We start from the raw sequence: 20,121 nt of genomic DNA, 5'->3' as shown, positions 1-20,121 counted from the left end.
TGATAATATCAATTTTGAGTATCCCACAAAACACATACTTCCACCATTTCCTGCCTGTGCGTCCAACATTAAAGTAGCTCCTGAGTTGGTCGAAATGGTAAACCCCGCCCATTTTCTTCTTACAATCCAGGACCAGCTCCGGAACAGATATGAGTTCATTCTGCATTTATTTTGATACAGGTTTAGGGTGTCATTCCTTGAGCTGTTAGAACATAGAAAGTACACATCTCGTTTGCCCCTCTAGCGGCACACCATAACATCATCCGCAGACCATTTTCGTCTCTGACCTCTGTGGGGCTTACCCTCCATCATGGCATTTGGGAAATTCTTCCTATTGTGCCTTACTATGCCACAATAGTATGTGTCAGCATCAAGAAGATCTCTCACCAGAGCTATGGATAAAAATAAGTTGTCAGCATCGACATGGTGATGTGACAAGTGAGAGTCCTTCATGAGCTCCATTACAACTATGTAGGCTTAGCAGAGCTCAGTTGCTTGATCCCCCCCCCCCCAAACTATGTACACAAAGCAAGGCAGTAGCCAGTCAAGGAGTCACAGAGAGACCATATTTGTATCCCCCAATGGACTGTTTCTTTTGGGCATATACAGTACTTCTTCCACAGTAGTCTACCATCACCTGTTATCATAACATGGGTCCTCAGATCCTCAAAAAGTTATACAGCTGCACCATCGAGAGCATCCTGACTGGTTACATCACCGCCTGGTATGGCAACTGCTCGCCCTCCGACCGCAAGGCACTACATAGGGTAATGCGTGTGGCCCAGTACAGGGACCCGTGTAGCTCTATTGGTAGAGCATGGCGCTTGCAACGCCAGGGTTGTGGGTTCGTTTCCCATGGGGGGCCAGTATGAAAAATGTATGCACTCACTAACTGTAAGTCGCTCTGGATAAGAGTGTCTGCTAAATGACTAAAATGTTAAATGTAATGTAAATATATGGAATCATGTAGTAACCAAAAAAGTGTTAAACAAATCAAAATATATTTTATATTTGAGATTCTTCAAAGTAACCACCCTTTGCCTTGATGACAGCTTTGCACACACTTGGCATTCTTTTAACCAGCTTCATGAGGTAGTCACCTGGAATGCATTTAAATTAACAGGTGTGCCTTGTTAAAAGTTAATTTGTGGAATGTATTTCCTTCTTCTGTTGTGACAAGGTAGGGGTGGTATACAGAAGATAGCCCTATTTGGTAAAGAAGAGCTCAAATAAGCAAAGAGAAACGACAGACCATCATTACTTTAAGACATGAGGGTCAGTAAATCGGGAAAATTTCAAGAACTTTGAAAGTTTCTTCAAGTGCAGTTGCAAAAACCATCAATGGCTATGATGAAACTGGCTCTCATGAGGACCGCCACAGGAAAGGAAGACACAGAGTTACCTCTGCTGCAGCGGACAAGTTCATTAGAGTTAACTGCACCTCAGATTGCAGCCCAAATAAATGCTTCACAAAGTTCAAGTAACAGACACATCTCAACTTCAACTGTTCAGAGGAGACTGCGTGAATCAGGCCTTCATAGTCGAATTGCTGCAAAGAAACCACTACTAAAGGACACCAATAAGAAGAAGAGACTTGCTTGGGCCAAGAAACACGAGCAATGGACATTAGACCGGTGGAAATCTGTCCTTTGGTCTGATGAGTCCAAATTTGAGATTTTTGGTTCCAACCGCCGTGTCTTTGTGAGACGCAGAGTAGTTGAACTGATAATCTCCACATGTGTGGTTTCCACCGTGAAGCATGGAGGAGGAGGTGTTATGGTGTGAGGGTGCTTTGCTGGTGACACTGTCTGTGATCTATTTAGAATTCAAGGCACACTTAACCAGCATGGCTACCACAGCATTCTGCAGCGATACGCCATCCCATCTTGTTTACGCTTAGTGGGACTATCATTTGTTTTTCAACAGGACAATGACCCAACACACCTTCAGACTGTGTAAGGGCTATTTGACCGAAAAGGAGAGTGATGGAGTGCTGCATCAGATGACCTGGCCTCCACAATCACCCGACCTCAACCCAATTGAGATGGTTTGGGATGAGTTGGACCTGAAGAGTGAAGGAAAAGCAGCCAACAAGTGCTCAGCATATGTGAGAACTCCTTCAAGACTGTTGGAAAAGCATTCCAGGTGAAGCTGGTTGAGAGAATGCCAAGAGTGTGCAATGCTGTCATCAAGGCAAAGGGTGGCTACTTTGACGAATCTGAAATCTAAAATATATTTTGATTTGTTTAACACTTTTTGATTACTACATGATTCCATATGTGTTATTTTATAGTTTTGATGTCTTCACTATTATTCTACAATGTAGAAAATAGTCAAAACAAAGAAAAACCCTTGAATGAGTAGGTGTGTCCAAACTTTTGACTGGTACTGTATATTATATACAAACCTTAGATAACCTTGATAGCTGGTAATCAATGTCTTTTTACAGTTGAAATGTGTTTTTTTTAGGATAATGCTGTACCCTTACATGGTCTGACCAGCAGAGATGTAAAGTTAGGGGATACTTTTATGATTTTACACAATTACTTATGTCCACTGCACTAGTAGTGAACAACACACTGATCACTGTGATTTTCTGTTCCTTAACACAGTAGTACAGAGTTCTCATAATATTTAATTCAAAGAGGTATTTGTCTTTATAATTCATGGAAGTCGAAGACAAATGTCCATTTTCCTTCAAAGCTATTGAATTGGATCCATCCTCATCCACATCCACTGTTTCATTCAGAAAAGCAGTGGTTGCCATGGTTGTATAGTAGGTGGGTCAAGCCACAGCTGTATGTCACAAGTCTATCAGGCATTCGCTGGATGAGGTTTCCACATAGATACATCCCCGGTATCCTGAACGTGATTGGCCGCCCTGCAGGTCAATCCCCTGGCTCTGCCCTCTCTCGCTGTCGCTGGTGTTGAGTCGAGCCCCTCCTAATAGAGTGTCCCAAAGTAGACCACGGCTCCACAACTAAACACACACACAAATACACAAATAAAAACAAATATTACGCCTCTGAATATAACTTGAATCATAAAACTTTACATTTTACTAATTGCCCTCAATACTATTCGCCCTCGGTACTATTCACCCTCGGTACTATTCGCCCTCAATACTATTAGCCTTCGATACTATTAGCCCTCAATACTATTCTCCCTCAATACTATTTGCCCTCAATACTATTCACCCTCAGTACTATTCGCCCCTCAGTACTATTCGCCCTCAGTACTGCATCATCCTTGTGAGCTGTGTTTGTGTTTCTAACCTCAATGCTGATGTGTGCGTCTGGGTATCTCCTGTAGAAAATGGCCCTCATGTTAAACTCTGGATTTCCATCCTCCTTGAACACGCGTGTTCTTATGGTGTCGTCCTCACAACAGATCACAGCATACACATCTGGTGCTACACAACACAGATACAGACACAATGCATAGACTATTACTCTTGTGTTGTCAGACTTCGTCTCATATTCACTGGAAAGACGGATATCGAGGTTTGTATACAATGAGACTGTCACGGTTCCCTCAGACAGAACCCAGAAGCAGACCAGGACAAGGAGAGTTGAACGAAGGTGAGGGTTTATTACAGATTCAAAAAAGGTGCAGGATAATCCAGGGAACAGAGCGGGCGGCGTGGATGAGTTGTTGAGGGTGCAGTTGTTGGTCCAATGATGGCTCGGCAGCCGCCGACCATCAGGCAGAGGTAGGGTGAGGGTTCCGGACGAGTGACTGGAGATGGAACAAAAACGGAGGTAAGTCAACAATAAACCAACAAGGTACAAAACAACAAAACTAACGCTTAGAAGCTCTAGAACTGATACTCTGATAAACCTACTGTTCATGGCAACGATCCGGCAGGAACTGGATGTTTGGCCAGAGCCTAAGAAGGGTGATGATCAGGACCAGGTGTGCAGATTGCTGATGGGATGCAGGTGCGGAAAACAAGAGAGCTCCCGGAGCGTTCCCCGAACCCTCGGGAAACTGGAGATCACGAACAGGAAAAACTAGTCACCAGACAGGACCCGACTCAGACTGCCGGGATCGTTACAGTACCCCCCCGACCGAACGCCACCGGGCGGACTCCCGGAGCGCCAGGATGGAGGCGGTAGAAATCACTGATGAGGTCAGCATCTAGGACCTGTCGCGCGGAATCCAACTCCTCTCTTCAGGACCATACCCCTCCCAGTCCACGAGATACTGGAAACCCCGGCCCCGCCGTCTGGAATCCATGATGCGACGCACCGTGTAGGCAGGGACCACCTCCGATCATCCGAGGAGGAGGAGGAGGAGGCGGAGGAGGCAACAGAGGACTGAGGAAGACAGGCTTGAGGCAGGAGACATGAAAGGTGGGATGGACTCTGAGCGTCCTCGGTAGTTTGAGTCGAACTGCCACTGGATTGATCACCTTCTCCACCACAAACGGACCAATGAACTTCGGTAACAACTTCCTAGACTCAGTCCGTAAAGGAAGATCCCCGTGGCCAACCAGACCCTATCTCCGATGGTGTAGGTGGGAGCGGGATCCGCGACGATTCGCCTGGAGCGATACCGGTCCGAAACTCTAAGGAGTGCCTTTCTGGCCCGATGCCAGGTCCGGTGGCAACGACGAATATGGGCCTGAACAGAAGGCACTGAGAGCTCCTTCTCCTGAGAAGGGAACAAGGGAGGTTGGTAGCCATACAGGCACTGGAAGGGAGACATCCCAGTGGCAGATGTAGGGGAGAGTATTGTGGGCATACTCAACCCAAGGCAACTGAGAGACCCAGGAGGTGGGGTTGGAAGAGACCAGACAGCGTAGCGTGGATTCCATCTTCTGGTTGGCTCTCTCCGCCTGACCATTGGATTGGGGGTGAAAACCAGATGTGAGACTGACTGTAGCTCCAATGGCCAAACAGAAGGACTTCCAGACAGCAGAGGTAAACTGAGGGCCACGGTCGGAAACGATATCACTGGGCAAACCGTGGACCCTGAAAACCTCCCTAACCAGGATCTCGGACGTCTCCGAGGCAGAGGGAAGCTTGGCAATTGGCACAAAGTGGGCGAACTTGCTGAATCTGTCCACGATAGTCAGAACGACCGTGTTCCCCTCAGAAGCGGGCAACCCAGTGACGAAGTCCAGGGCCAGATGCGACCATGGTCGCCGGGGAATAGGAAGGGGGTGAAGTAGTCCAGAGCTGGGCCGATTGGTACTCTTATTCTGCGCACACACTGGACAGGCAGCAACAAAACCCCGAGTATCCTCGGCCATGGCAGGCCACCAAAAACGTCTGCGAAGAAACGCCATTGTCCGAGCCACGCCAGGGTGACAAGCCATCTTACTGGCGTGGGACCATTTGAGGACAGCAGGACGAACCGACTCAGGCACAAACAACCGACCGGGTGGACTTGCTACCGGGACCGGGCTGAGTCCGAAGGGCCGCCAGCACCTCCTCCTCAATCTTCCACATAACTGCTCCCACGACGCAGTTCCGGGGAGAATTGTCTCGGTCTTGGACCCACTCTCCTCCGTCTTGGAGAACATCCGGGACAAGGCGCCCGCCTTGCCGTTCTTAGATCCAGGTCGGAACGCCAGGAAAAACTTGAATCGTCCCGAAAAACAACGCCCACCTGGCCTGGACGGGAGTTGAGACGCTTAGCCGATTGCACGTAAGCAAGATTCTTGTGGTCAGTCCAGACAATAAATGGTTGCTCCGCCCCTCCAACCAGTGGCGCCACTCCTCCAAGGCAAGTTTCACCGCGAGAAGCTCCCGGTTACCCACATCGTAATTCCTCTCCGCAGGCGAAAGGCGACAGAGTAGTAGGCGCAGGGATGGAGTTTACTGTCCGTGGAGCATCGCTGCGACAGGATGGCGCCAACTCCCACATCAGACGCGGCGTCCACTTCAACGACGAACTGACGGGCCGTGTCCGGTTGAGAGAGAATCGGTGCGTTGGTGAATCGCCTCTTCAAATCCAGAAACGCTCGATCCGCCTCCGGATTCCACTTGAAGGTCCTGATACTGGAAGTCAAGGCAGTTAATGGAGCGGCCACACGGCTGTAATCCCGGATGAATCTGCGGTAGAAATTCGCAAACCCCAAAAATCTCTGGAGCTGCAATCTCGTACCGGGCTGGGCCCATTCCAGAACCGCTCTAACCTTCTCCTGGTCCATCCTAATCTCTCCCCTGGAGATGATGTACCCGAGAAAGGATGTCGTGTGGGCGTGAAACTCGCACTTCCTCGGCCTTCACGAACAGGCGATTCTCCAACAATCGCTGCAGAACCTGCCGGACATGCTGGACGTGGTCGGAAGGTTCCTTCGAGAAGATCAGAATGTCATCCAGGTAAACAAACACAAAGAGACCGATCATATCTCTCGGGACGTCGTTCACCATACTCTGGAATACCGCTGGAGCATTGGTCAGTCCAAACGGCATCACCTGATACTCGGTGACCCATCGGTGTATTGAAACCCGTCAACCACTCGTCCCCCTCTCTGATCCGGGACCAGGTGATACGCATTGCGTAGGTCTAGCTTGGTGAACACCGTAGCACCCTGTAAGAGTCGAAGGCAGAACTCATCAAGGGCAGGGGATACTTGTTCTTGACCGTGATGTCATTCAACCCCCGATAATCAATACACGGTCGAAGAGAGCCATCCTTCTTACCCACAAAGAAGAATCCTGCCCCCAGTGGTGATGACGAGGGACGAACGAGACCAGCAGCTAGGGACTCCTTGATGTAGGTCTCCAACGCCTCACGTTCAGGTCGGGAGATACTGTATAACCTTCCCTTGGGGTAGACAGCTCCAGGAACCAGGTTGATGGCACAATCATATGGTCGGTGGGGAGGGAGTGACAGAGCCTTCTGCTTACTGAAAACTTCCCCAAATCGTGATATGTCTCGGGGAACCAGGGACAAATCTGGGGGTTTAGCCTCAATCACCTGACTGGGAACCGAATGGGGGCAGGCAGTCTTGAGACAGTTAGCATGACAATCAAGGCTCCAACTCGTTACCTTGCCCGTCACCCAATCGAACGTGGGATTGTGTTCCTTCAGCCAGGGGTATCCAAGGACCAGAGGAACATGGGAAGACGGCAGAATGAAGAATGAAATCATCTCAGAATGATTCCCCGACAACCGCATCTTAACCGGTTCAGTCCTCATCGTGATACGTGCCAGACTACTGCCGCTCAGAGTGGTCGCCTTCAATGGCTTCCGGCAATTGCTCCTTGGAAAGCCCCAGCTGTTCCACCAACTCGGCATCAAGAAAGCTTCCATCGGCACCTGAATCGATAAAAGCGTTAGCGCTAAGCTCTGATTCCTGTTCACAAGGGTAGCCGGGAAACGGGGTCTGACAGAGGTACTGAGAGGTTGAAACTGGCTCACTAAAAGTCCTCCCAACTTTAGCGAGCCGGGCAGTTTGACGACCGCCGGGAACAAGTGGAGATGTAATGTCCCGAGCTACCACAGTAGAGGCAGCAGTTGGTCCTACGTCTATGTTGACGCTCCTCCTTGGTTAACCCGTGCCGCCCCACTTGCATGGGTTCAGAATCGGGAGAGAGGACCTCTCCACTAATCCATTGTGGTGGAGAATGATCGACGTGTTCTGGTCCACCACCCGACCCGACTGGGAACTGAGAAGCTGATCGATTGGACGGACCCCATTGCTTCTCCCTCCTTCGCTCTCGGACTCGATTATCCACCCGAATAGACAAGGCTACCAAGCTGTCCAGGTCACTAGGCTCCGGATAGGAGATCAACTCATCCTTGAGCTGCTCCGACAGACCCTGGTAAAAGGCCGCTTGCAGAGACTCCTCGTTCCACCCACTCTCCACCGCCAACGTCTTGAACTCGATCACGAAGTCGGCCACGCTACGCAGTTCCTTGGTGAAGCGAAAACAGGCGCCTAGCTGCGTCCCTCCCTCGGACGGAATGGTCGAAGAGCTTCCTCATCTCGGCCGTGAACCCCTGGTATGAAGCCATGCAGGGGTCTTGTCGTTCCCAAACGGCTGAAGCCCACTCCAGCGCTCGACCACGCAGCAACGCAATCGCAAAGGCTATCCTAGCCTTGTCTGTGGCATAAGAGTAGGGCTGTAGATCGAACACTAATCCACACTGCATAAGGAAGGAACGGCATCTTCCCAGCTCCCCCTCATATCTATCCGGCGTCGGAACCTCGGGCTCACGGAAGGACACAGCTCCAGAAGCGGCAGGCGAGATGGGTGAAACCGGTAGTGGATCCTCCACCGAAACTTGCGTTGGTTCTGGACCTCCGTCAGACCGGTAGAAAGGTTCCGAACTGACAACGCGATCTCCTGTAGTACCGTGCTATGATGGCCCAACATCTTCTCCTGATGGGTAATGGCATGGCGAACAGAGTCCAGGTCCGCTGGGTTCATTACTGGCCGGATCGTTCTGTCACGGTTCCCTCAGACAGAACCCAGAAGCAGACCAGGACAAGGAGAGTTGAACGAAGGTGAGGGTTTATTACAGATTCAAAAAAAGGTGCAGGATAATCCAGGGAACAGAGCGGGCGGCGTGGATGAGTTGTTGAGGGTGCAGTTGTTGGTCCAATGATGGCTCGGCAGCCGCCGACCATCAGGCAGAGGTAGGGTGAGGGTTCCGGACGAGTGACTGGAGATGGAACAAAAACGGAGGTAAGTCAACAATAAACCAACAAGGTACAAAACAACAAAACTAACGCTAGAAGCTCTAGAACTGATACTCTGATAAACCTACTGTTCATGGCTACGCATCCGGCAGGAACTGGATGTTTGGCCAGAGCCTAAGAAGGGTGATGATCAGGACCAGGTGTGCAGATTGCTGATGGGATGCAGGTGCGGAAAACAAGAGAGCTCCCCGGAGCGTTCCCGAACCCTCGGGAAACTGGAGATCACGAACAGGAAAAACTAGTCACCAGACAGGACCCGACTCAGACTGCCGGGATCGTTACAGAGACTTGATGTGGTCAGTTGCTGGTGTGAGCCATCATTTCGTGGGATGGTAATGTACAGTACCAGTCAAAAGTTTGGACACACCTACTCATTCCAGGGTTTTTCTTTATTTTTTACTACTTTCTACATTGTAGAATAATAGTGAATACATCAAAACTATGAAATAACACATATGGAATCATGTAGTAACCAAAAAAGTGTTAAACAAATCAAAATATATTTTATATTTGAGATTCTTCAAAGTAGCCACCCTTTGCCTTGATGACAGCTTTGCACACTCTTGGCATTCTCTCAACCAGCTTCATGAGGTAGTCACCTGGAATGCATTTCAATTATTAGGTGTGCCTTGTTAAACATTAATTTGTGTAATTGATTTCCTTCTTAATGCGTTTGAGCCAATCAGTTGTGTTGAGACAAGGTAGGGGTGGTATACAGAATTGTATTTATTTTATTTATTTATTTTATTTAACCTTTATTTAACCAGGTAAGCCAGTTGAGAACAAGTTCTCATTTACAACTGCGACCTGGCCAAGATAAAGCAAAGCAGTGCGATAAAAACAGAGTTACATATGGGGTAAACAAAAATGTACAGTCAATAACACAATAGAAAATAGAAAATCTATATACAGTGTGTGCAAAAGTAGTAAGTTATGGAGGTAAGGCAATAAATAAGCCATAGTGCAAAATAATTACAATTTACTATTAACACTGGAGTGATAGATGTGCAGAAGATGATGTGCAAATAGAGATACTGGGGTGCAAATGAGCAAAATAAATAACAATGTCAATAACTATATGGGGTTGAGGTAGTTGGGTGGGCTAGTTACAGATGGGCTGTGTACAGGTACAGTGATCGGTAAGCAGCTCTGACAACTCATGCTTAAAGTTAATGAGGGAGATAAGTGTCTCCAGCTTCAGATATTTTTGTAGTTCGTTCCAGTCATTTGCAGCAGAGAACTGGAAGGAATGGCGGCCAAAGGAGGTGTTGGCTTTGGGGATGACCAGTGAGATATACCTGCTGGAGCGCATACTACAGGTGGGTGTTGCTATGGTGACCAATGAGCTAAGATAAGGCGGGATTTTGACCTGGAGCCAGTGGGTTTGGTGACGAATATGTAGTGAGGGCCAGCCAATGAGAGCGTACAGTTCACAATGGTGGGTAGTATATGGGGCTTTGTGGTCTTCTGTAGCTCAGCTGGTAGAGCACGGCGCTTGTAACGCCAAGGTAGGGGGTTCGATCCCCGGGACCACCCATACACAAAAAAATGTATGCACGCATGACTGTAAGTCGCTTTGGATAAAAGCGTCTGCTAAATGGCATATTATTTATTATATTAAAACGGATGGCACTGTGATAGACTACATCCAATTTGCTAAGTAGAGTGTTGGAAGCTATTTTGTAAATGACATCGCCGAAGTCAAGGATCGGTAGGATAGTCAATTTTACGAGGGCATGTTTAGCAGCATGAGTGAAGGAGGCCTCGTCTCTCAACGACAGGAGCAACGATGAGAGACGAGGCCAGGATAGGACCCCCCAGATCCTTCCTTTCTCCGGTATGGTGCATCCTGGAGAGTGCGTCGGCCTTCACATTCTGGGATCCTGGGCGGTAGGACAGAATGAAATGGAAGCGAGTGAGAAATTGGGCCCACCTGGCTTGACGAGAGTTCATCCGTTTCGCTGCCCGTATGTGCTCCAAATTCCGGTGGTCAGTAAGAATCCGGAAAGGATGGACTGCGCCCTCCAGCCAGCGTCTCCATTCCTCCAGAGCGAGGACCACCGCCAACAGCTCCCTGTCTCCAACTCCATAGTTCCTCTCTGCGGGGGTAAGATTTTTAGAGAAAAAGGCACAGGGATACATTTTCTCTGGCTTACCGTTCCGCTGGGAGAGGACCGCACCCACGCCCTCCTCTGATGCGTCCACCTCCAGGATGAAAGGACGAGATGGATCTGGGTTTTTTAGGATGGCCACTGTGGTGAACCTCTCCTTCAGCCTCTTGAAGGCAGCGTCAGCCTCAGGGTTCCAGGCCAGCTTCTGAGGCCCACTCTTAAGGAGAGAGGTGAGCGAGGCGGCTATGGAGCTGAAGGACCTGATGAAACGCAGGTAGAAATTAGCGAAGCCCAGGAAGCTCTGTAGGCCTTTGATTGTGGTGGAAACTGGCCGTGACCTGACGGGCGTCCGTCTTCACTCCTTCCATGAACACCCCCTGAGGACTGATCCAGTATCCCAGGAAGGAGATGGCCTGTTGGTGGAATTCGCATTTCTCCCCCTTCACCAACAGGCTGTGTTCCCAGAGGCGGAGTAGGACAGCTCGGACGTCCCTGACGTGCTCCTCAAACGTAGCCAAGTAGATCAGGATATTGTCTTTGTACACCACCACCTGTCTACCCAGCGTGTCCCGGAACACGCCATTGACGAAGGACTGGAACACAGAAGATGCGTTGGCAAGGCCGTAGGACATGACGCAGTATTCATAGTGGCCTGAGGTAGTGCTGAATGCCGTCTTCCACTCGTCTCCTTCCCGGTTTCGGATCAGGTTGTAGGCACTCCACAGGTCCAACTTGGTAAAGTACCGGGCCCCTCGTAGCTGCTCAATGGCCGACGGAACCAGAAGGAGGGGGTACCGGCATTTCGGTGGTGACTGCGTTCAGCCCCCTGTAGTCAATGCATGGTCTCAGTCCTCCATCTTTTTTGGCCACGAAGAAGAAGCTGGCGGAGGCAGGAGAGGTAGAGCGTCTGATGAACCCCTGTTTCAGGCTCTCCGCCACATACTTCTCCATGGCCTCAGTCGCCGCCAAGGAAAGGAGGTAAATGCGACTCTTCGGGGGGTGTTGTCCCTCCAGCAGGTCAATGGCACAGTCTCAGGGCCTGTGAGGAGGGATGGTGGGGTTGTGTAGTCTGAGCCAGGGCAATCCCAAGACGATCCGGTGAAGGTGTGACGTGACGATGTGGAATGACAGCTCCTCGTGGTGCTCCGGTAGTGTGGGAATGGTGATGGGGAGAGTGACGTGCGTAATGGTGCCTGATCCAAGAGGTTTATTGTCCAGTGAAGTAACGTATAGCGGAGATGGCAGTGGCACATTCCCTGAACCCCCATTCAGAGACCAGCTCCCTATCTATAAGGTTCCCCCCTGATCCGGAATCTATCATTGCGGTAGAATTAACCAGTCACTGTTATGGGAAGCTAAAAACAATGGTTTTGTGATAGGAGCTGACGAAACACTCACGGAGTGGCGACGGGAGTCATACCGCCTAGATAGGGAGCCGCCAGGAGATTGGTGGTCCGTGGTGGTGTAGGTGGTGCTGCCCACCTCCATGGGTGAAGACTCGGAAGCAGCGCGGCTTCCATAGCTCAGATGGGGTGAGCGTCGAGGCTCCGGGAGGTGTTGGGAACGCCATCTCTCTCTCTCAACATGTCATCAAGATGATGGACGTGGTGATGAGGGTATCAAGGTCCATCTCGTCGTCCCGACATGCGAGTTCCATCTTGATGTCCTCCCGTAAGCCTCTCCTAAAGGCCGTGCGCAGAGCACGCTCATTCCAGCCAGAAGACGCCGCCACCGTGCGGATGCGGGCCCCTCTCTCTGTTGTAGGTTGGAGGAGATGCTCACCCCTGTCCTTTCCATTTCCATTTTTAGTCATTTAGCAGACGCTCTTATCCAGAGCGACTTACAGTTAGTGAGTGCATACATTTTCATACTTTCCCTCCGTGGGATGATCAAACACCGCCCTGAACCTAGAGAGGAAGGTGGAGTAGGGAAGTGCCACTGCCTCCTCTCCTTCCCAGACTGCCGTGGCCCAATCCAGCACCTTTCCTTTAAAAGGCGAAATCACCAGCACGATCCTGGCTTGGTCAGATGGATATGCCCCAGGCTGATGCGCCAGATAAAGGGAAACCTGTAGCAGGAAGCCGCTACATTTAGTAGTTTTACCGTCATAGCGCTCCGGTAGGGCAAGGGTTCCCGCTGGAGTGGGTGATAGCACGGGAACAGGTGGATTGTGGGCACTCGCCACTCCCTGAGGTGGAACCGGAGCGCTGGGCACATTATGCAGAATTTGGAGCACTTCCTGCATGGCGGCGTTCAACTGGGCAAGATGCTGCTGGTGCTGGTCGAGGCACTGGGAAACTCCTGCTGCATCCATTTTCATTAGGTGTGTGATTCTGTGACGAGTACTGAGTATACGACGGAGAGAAATAACAAAGATAGAGTAAACGACACAACGCTAAACAATCACACACAACATCATCCAGAACAGTCCAGGGCTAAATAGGGGTGGTGATGAGATGATGAGGTGCAGGTGCGCTGGAGGTGATTAGGGTGCGTTGGGTTTCCATTCCGGTTTTGCCGAAGTGGTGCGCTCAGACCGGTGAATCAGAGCGCCGGAGGGGAGCAATGGGAGGAGACGTGACAAGACAAGTCCATATTATGGCATGAAGAGCTCAAATAAGTAAAGAGAAACAACAGTCCATCATTACTTTAATACATGAAGGTCAGTCAATCCGGAAAGGTTTCTTCAATTGCAGTCGCAAAAACCATCAAGCACTATGATGAAACTGGCTCTCATGAGGACCGCCACAGGAAAGGAAGACCCAGAGTTACCTCTGTTCATTAGAGTTAACTGCACCTCAGATTGCAGCCAAAATAAATGCTTCACAGAGTTCAAGTAACAGACACATCCCAACATCAACTGTTCAGAGGAGACTGCATGAATCAAGCCTTCATGGTCAATTGCTGCAAAGAAACCACTACTAAAGTACACCAATAAGAAGAAGAGACTTGTTTGGGCCAAGAAACACGAGCAATGGACATTAAACCGGTGGAAATCTGTCCTTTGGTCTGATGAGTCCAAAATTTAGATTTTTGGTTCCATCCGCTGTGTCTTTGTGAGACGCAGAGTAGGTGAACGGATGATCTCCGCATGTGTGGTTCCCCCCATGAAGCATGGAGGAGGAGGTTTGATGGTGTGGGGGTGCTTTGCTGGTGACACTGTCTGTGATTTATTTAGAATTCAAGGCATAATTAACCAGCATGGCTACCACAGCATTCTGCAGTGATACACCATCCCATCTGGTTTGCACTTAGTGGGACTATCATTTACTTTTCAACAGGACAATGACCCAAAACACACCTCCAGGCTGTGTAAGGGCTATTTGACCAAGAAGGAGAATGATGGAGTGCTGCATCAGATGACCTGGCCTCCACAATCACCCAACCTCAACCCAATTGAGATGGTTTGGGATGAGTTGGACCGCAGAGTGAAGTAAAAGCAGCCAACAAGTGCTCAGCATATGTGGGAACTTCTTCAAGACAGTTGGAAAAGCATTCCTCATGAAACTGGTTGAGAGAATGCCAAGAGTGTGCAATGCTGTAATCAAGGCAAAGGGTGGCTACTTTGAATAATATATCATATAAAATATATTTTGATTTGTTGAACACTTTTTTGGTTACTACATGATTCCATATGTGTTATTCCATAGTTTTGATGTTTTCACTATTATATACAATGTAGAAAATAGTAAAAATAAAGAAAAACCCTTGAATGAGTAGGTGTGTCCAAACTTTTGACTGGTACTGTTGTTATTATGTTATGTAATGTATGTTATGGTAATGTATGTCATACTAATGTTTGTAGTGATAATGTATGCCACAATAACTTTTGTTGTGATAATGTATATCATAAATAATATTTGTTATGATACTGTTTCAATAATGTTTGCTATGATAATGTATGTTATGATAATGTATGGCATGATAATCTATGTTTCAATAATGTATGTCATAATTATCTATGTTATGATAATGTATGTTTATAATAATGCATGTTATGATCATTTATGTTTAATGTATGGTATGTTATGATAATGTATGTCATAATAATGTATGTTATGATAACGTATGTCATAATAAAGTTAATAATGCCCCAATGAGGTAACGCTACCTGTCTGTTTGGGCTGGCTGAGTCCGCAGCCTCGGCGCAGGTGGACGGTGGTCACTACTCTGGATTGGGGGAGACAACACTGCCACACTGAGGGAGCAGGCAACTCCTCTCTCATCTCATATATATATATATATATATATATATATATATATATATATATATATATATACACAGAGAGAGAGAGAGAAGAGAGAGAGAGAGAGAGAGAGAGAGAGAGAGAGAGAGAGAGAGAGAGAGAGAGAGAGAGAGAGAGAGAGAGAGAGAGAGAGAGAGGAGGATGAAATAAAAGTAGTAAATTGTTATACAGTGCTGTTATACAATGCACAGGGAATCTCACACACACACTTGCCATTACACCTTCATTCCTAACATTCACACCATTCCCCTTCCTCCCCTCACCTGAGTCTGAGGTGTGAATGGGAGAAGAGGGCGTAGCAGAAAGCGTCCGGTGGCCCCAGGTTGGAAGGTGGTGGGGAGGAGGGCGTAGCGGCCGTGGCCCAGGGTCACTCGCAGGGGCAACGCTACGGGAGTCCATGTACACAGAGCTGGCAGCCTGCTCCACCACACACTGCACACGGCAGACGGTTCACCTCCACCTGTTAACAGTGGGGAGGGTGAATTAATATGCTGAGTAAACGTACAGTAAATATGATGCACACACATATGTACCAGACCTGGGTTCAAATACTATTTGAAATATCCCAATTACTTTCACATACATTTCAAAGTAAGTATTCAGATATGTTTTACTTGAAAGCACAAGAAGTTGAATATTGGAATGTATTTGATAATACACTTGGAAAGTATTGGCATGTATTAAAAAAATACTAAAATATAGTATTTTCAAATACAAATAAATACTCCCATACATTTGAACTCAGGGCCCGTATCCACAAAGCATCTGAGAAATCCTGTTAAAACCTGTTTTAAGACTAAATAAACTCCCAGCTCAGAGTAGGTTTTTGGGTGATGTTAAGACATTGCCCAGACAAACTCTCAGCCAGGAGTAAAGTGATGACGCTCATTGACATTGTTGCAAATGATGGGGAATAACCAATCATGATGAGGCATTACCAGCTATAGAGTACCACAGTATGAGTCATTATACCCATAAAACCTAGCGGTCAAACAGGGAAATTATTACAATAGTTTTTCCACCATTCATTTTTCCCATAGGGAGCTCTTAAAATAAGAGCTGTGTTTTCGTTTTAGACTACCCTGGCGTGACTTTTTGATAACCGTAAATCTTTCCTAGGACAAGGTGACTTCTATCAATATATTTACCTGTATTTACCCCCCCAAAATGAAATGCAAATTAGCTGCTGATGTGGCTATCATAAAGAACTACAAATGCCATGATGATCTGGACGAGACTGCCGAATCGAGGCAAAGGTAAGAATATCTGGAATAACTATCTAATGCTAGCTAAATGAAGTAAAGAATAAATTGGCTACATTTATTTAAATGGACAATTCTGTGAACTGTCTTGTGCAAGTTTTAAATTGACACAATATCTGTTCGCAAAGGTGTCAGCTAGAGATGACGTCCACGAGCTTGCAGGGATTTGTAGTTTTGCATGATATCTACTTTTATGCTAATTAGCATTTTCGAATCTGAGAGTAAATAGAGCTGAATATATTGATAAAAGTCACCTTGTCCGAGAGAGATTTACATGGTTATCAAAACGTCACGCCAGGGTAAGCCTGCACGAAACACAGCCCTTATTTAAGTGTAAAATCCCATATGGGAAAAATGAATGGTGGGAAAATGATTGGAACCCTGTTTGCCCTCTCGGTTTTATGGGCATTATGACACCTCTACTGTGGGGCTCTATAGCACCCTTCAGACAACCACAGTGGATGTGACTGTACATCAAATGTTGTAATGGTAAAACGTTTGATATAATTTTCGCCTGACACGATCACTTTGCCTGACACAATTCTTGCCTAATATGTTGGCATGCATAATTTTTTTAATAAATTCTGATATTATGAATAATGTGATAGGCATATTGCATTGAAGCGAAATTTTGATAATGTTACCGTTCATATCAACAAACTCGTCACTCCCGTTCAACAACTCTAAATTGCTTTTGGCACAGTAAGCATCAAGTCACTTGCCGATGATGTTGCATAAAACTTTGAAAGGTGGGCCTTTGAAAGGTCTATAATTAATCACAGAACCCATAGGCCCTATATACACTACCGGTCAAACATGTTAGAACACCTACTTTTTTTACTATTTTCTACATTGTAGAATAATTCTATAACATAAATTAGGCCTCATGTAAAATCATTGTCAAAAGCATGTAGGTCTTGATTATTTATGGGTTGATCATATAGAAATATCAAAACATTCTTTCAACTTCAGAGCAATGGCCTGTCTATGGTGCAGGAACCACTGACTCACTGCCTTTTCTATAATCTAGACACCTGCTGGTAACTCTTAACTGGTTAGGACAGCTCATGAGGTCTCCTAAATATCTGTCAACTAGGTGGGACTCTATGACTTAAGAGGCTTCATGCATAGCATGTAGTTTTACCCATAAGAGTAGGAGTAAACTGTCTCTATTCTCAGCACTTATGCCCAATTTTCTACTATAAAATGCTTTGTGGATACGGGCCCTGGTCCTAGGAGTATTCAAAATAATGTATTTGGAAATAAGTATTTGAAAATACTTTCAAAGATTCAATGCATGATTAATATAATTGACCAATACATTTCGTGGTAGTCCAAAAAATATTGCTATTAGGTTGTAAACCACAGCTGGCTTGGTACATTGTTTGCTGCCTCCATTCGGGATGCACTGATTCAGTTTCAATGACTCAATATTCTGGACAAAAATGGACGAATGTAATTCACACTGGCTATCTGGGAATGTCAATTCACACTGGCTATCTACTCCGATTTCAGAGCACTCTCGTCTGAGTGTGCCAGAGCGCAGAACAACTGATGAATTTGCAAACGAGCAACACCAACTGAATATGACCGGTGTCAGTAAACGTAGGTAAAAACAGTAATAGTTAGTCAAGAACGCTCTAGTTAACATGTAAACAGCTTAACCAGCTCTGCTACGGCAAGTAAAATGGTCAGAGTGAGGTGTTCTCTCATTTGTGTCTGGAAGTAGCTAGTTAGCAATCTAGCCAACTTTAGCCAGTTAGCTTGGGTGCTTGGTTGGGACAAGCATGCATTGGCAGGCAAGCTGCAGAAGAACGAGGAGGCTACAATTCCCCATCGTTTATCAGTGCAATTTTGACGGCCAACTAGCTGAAAAAGTGTGAGAGGGTTTATTTTAGCTTATCTTATAATAATAATAATAATAATAATATGCCATTTAGCAGACGCTTTTATCCAAAGCGACTTACAGTCATGCGTGCATAAATTTTTGTGTATGGGTGGTCCCGGGGTTCGAACCCACTACCTTGGCGTTACAAGCGCCGTGCTCTACCAGCTGAGCTACAGAGGACCATCTTGCTCTTGCTAGCATTAGTTATTGATCTTCTTGTTGTTGATGTGCATAACTGATGGAGAGAGAGCATACCTTTTCATGGTTGTTTGATCAATCGGACTGTAAAGTTCCAAAATGTAAGAGGACTCCTGTGGTGTTTACATATTTGCAGAAATCCATTCAGGTGTATTTTGTGGCTTTTGGAGAATGTGTTCTAATGATTTAAAGTCGCGCTGTTGCAACTGCCTGTAAACACACAGTCCAGTTCAAAGTGAATGATGGCAGGCCCGTGTGGAAATGGCTTGTTTGTCTAAAGGCCTACTGTAGCTCTAATTGGCTATAGCGCACCGGTCTGTGTAGACTCTGGTCCTGGACAAGACAGATGTTTTTATTCGGTTTTATTAACTCCAGTGTCTATTAATTGTCCAAACGCAAGGCCGCTTTTCCCACTCTATATTACTATAGAATTTTCACAAATCCCTTTAGTATACTATACGTAATTCCCAAACATTCTAAGAATTTATGAAAATTGAAAATGACTATATTTAAGTGGTTGCTTGTCATATATATATATTAAGTGTCATATTCTTCCTGGGGGTGTATATTAACAGATTTTAATAAATGTTCATGTTGCTAAAATAATGTCAGTTACACTTTAAATGCAACAATATTTCACACACATAAGTTATTTTCAAAGAGATAGCTAACAAGAGCAAGTGCGCTGAAATAAAAAACACAGTTCCACTCACCAGATGATTGTGACACTCTGGCTCCGGGACTTTTGTATTTGAGCCAGGGTGTATTTGTTTTGTTGGGTTTTGTTGTGGGGTTTTGGTGTATAGGGTGTATTCGTTTGGTTGTGTTTTGGGTGAGTATTGTAGTGTCGTGTGACTCCCAATCGGAGGTAACGAGTGTCAGCTGTCGGCTCGTTATCTCTGATTGGGAGCCATATTTAAACTGTTTGTGTTCTCATGTGGGTTGTGGGTTTTTGTTCCAGATTCAGTATTGTTAACTGTGGACTTCACTAGCCGTCTTTGTTTATTGTTTTTGTCGTTCGTGTCTTTACTCTAATAAAGTCATGTTCACTCAACGCGCTGCGCTTTGGTCTGCTCCTTTTGAAGACGGTCGTGACAGAAAAACCCACCTTAAAAGGACCAAGCAGCGTGTCAAGCGGCAACAGGACCCAGCTCCAAAGGCTTCCTGGACATGGGAGGAGATTTTGGACGGAAAGGGGTCCTGGACTTGGGAGGAGATCCTGGATGGGATGGATCGCCGTCCATGGAGCGAAACGGTGGAGAGGCGACGGCGAGAGGAGCAACGGCGTCAGCAGGGCCATCGAGCCGGAAGGACGAGAGGCAACCCCAAAAAGTTTTTGGGGGGCACATGGCGGGCGGCTGGGCAGCAGGAGGCTGCCACAGGGCTGACGGAGGCAGAGAAGGGGGCGATTCAAGAGGCAACCAGGTTACGGGGGTCACTGGTCAAAGTAGGGAAAGGAGATGTAGGGGCACGGCGAGTGGTACTGGGGTGTATTACCAGTCCGGTCCGGCCCGTTCCAGTTCCCGGGTAGAGCCAGTGGTGTGTGCCTCCAGTACGGTCCGGCCTGTTACGACCCCTCGCACCAAGGATACGGTGCGCTGCGCCAGCCCGGCCCGGCCTGTTCCGGCCACTCGCACCAGGGATACGGTGCGCCTCGCCAGCCCAGCCCGGCCTGTTCCGGCCACTCGCACCAGGGATACGGTGCGCTTAGCCCAGCCCGGCCCGGCCTGTTCCGGCCACTCGCACCAGGGAT

At 47.3% G+C, this 20,121-nt stretch overlaps 1 protein-coding gene across 1 annotated transcript in view; it reads right to left on the bottom strand.

The window, feature by feature from the left end:
• Positions 1-2,686: 2,686 nt before the first annotated feature.
• LOC121572113 (calpain-5) overlaps positions 2,687-20,121 on the bottom strand; it is a 36,886-nt gene continuing 19,451 nt past the window's right edge. The window contains 6 exon segments of the mRNA XM_045219246.1: positions 2,687-2,980; positions 3,276-3,412; positions 14,885-15,002; positions 15,283-15,312; positions 15,314-15,397; positions 15,399-15,468. Of these exon segments, the coding sequence (XP_045075181.1) occupies positions 2,804-2,980; positions 3,276-3,412; positions 14,885-15,002; positions 15,283-15,312; positions 15,314-15,397; positions 15,399-15,468 (616 nt within the window). The 3' untranslated portion in view covers positions 2,687-2,803.

Source organism: Coregonus clupeaformis, unplaced genomic scaffold, assembly GCF_020615455.1.
Source record: "Coregonus clupeaformis isolate EN_2021a unplaced genomic scaffold, ASM2061545v1 scaf2192, whole genome shotgun sequence".
Lineage (NCBI taxonomy): Eukaryota > Metazoa > Chordata > Actinopteri > Salmoniformes > Salmonidae > Coregonus > Coregonus clupeaformis.
The sequence above is the reverse complement of the archived record's forward strand: the minus strand, read 5'-3'. Positions and strand labels throughout refer to the sequence as shown.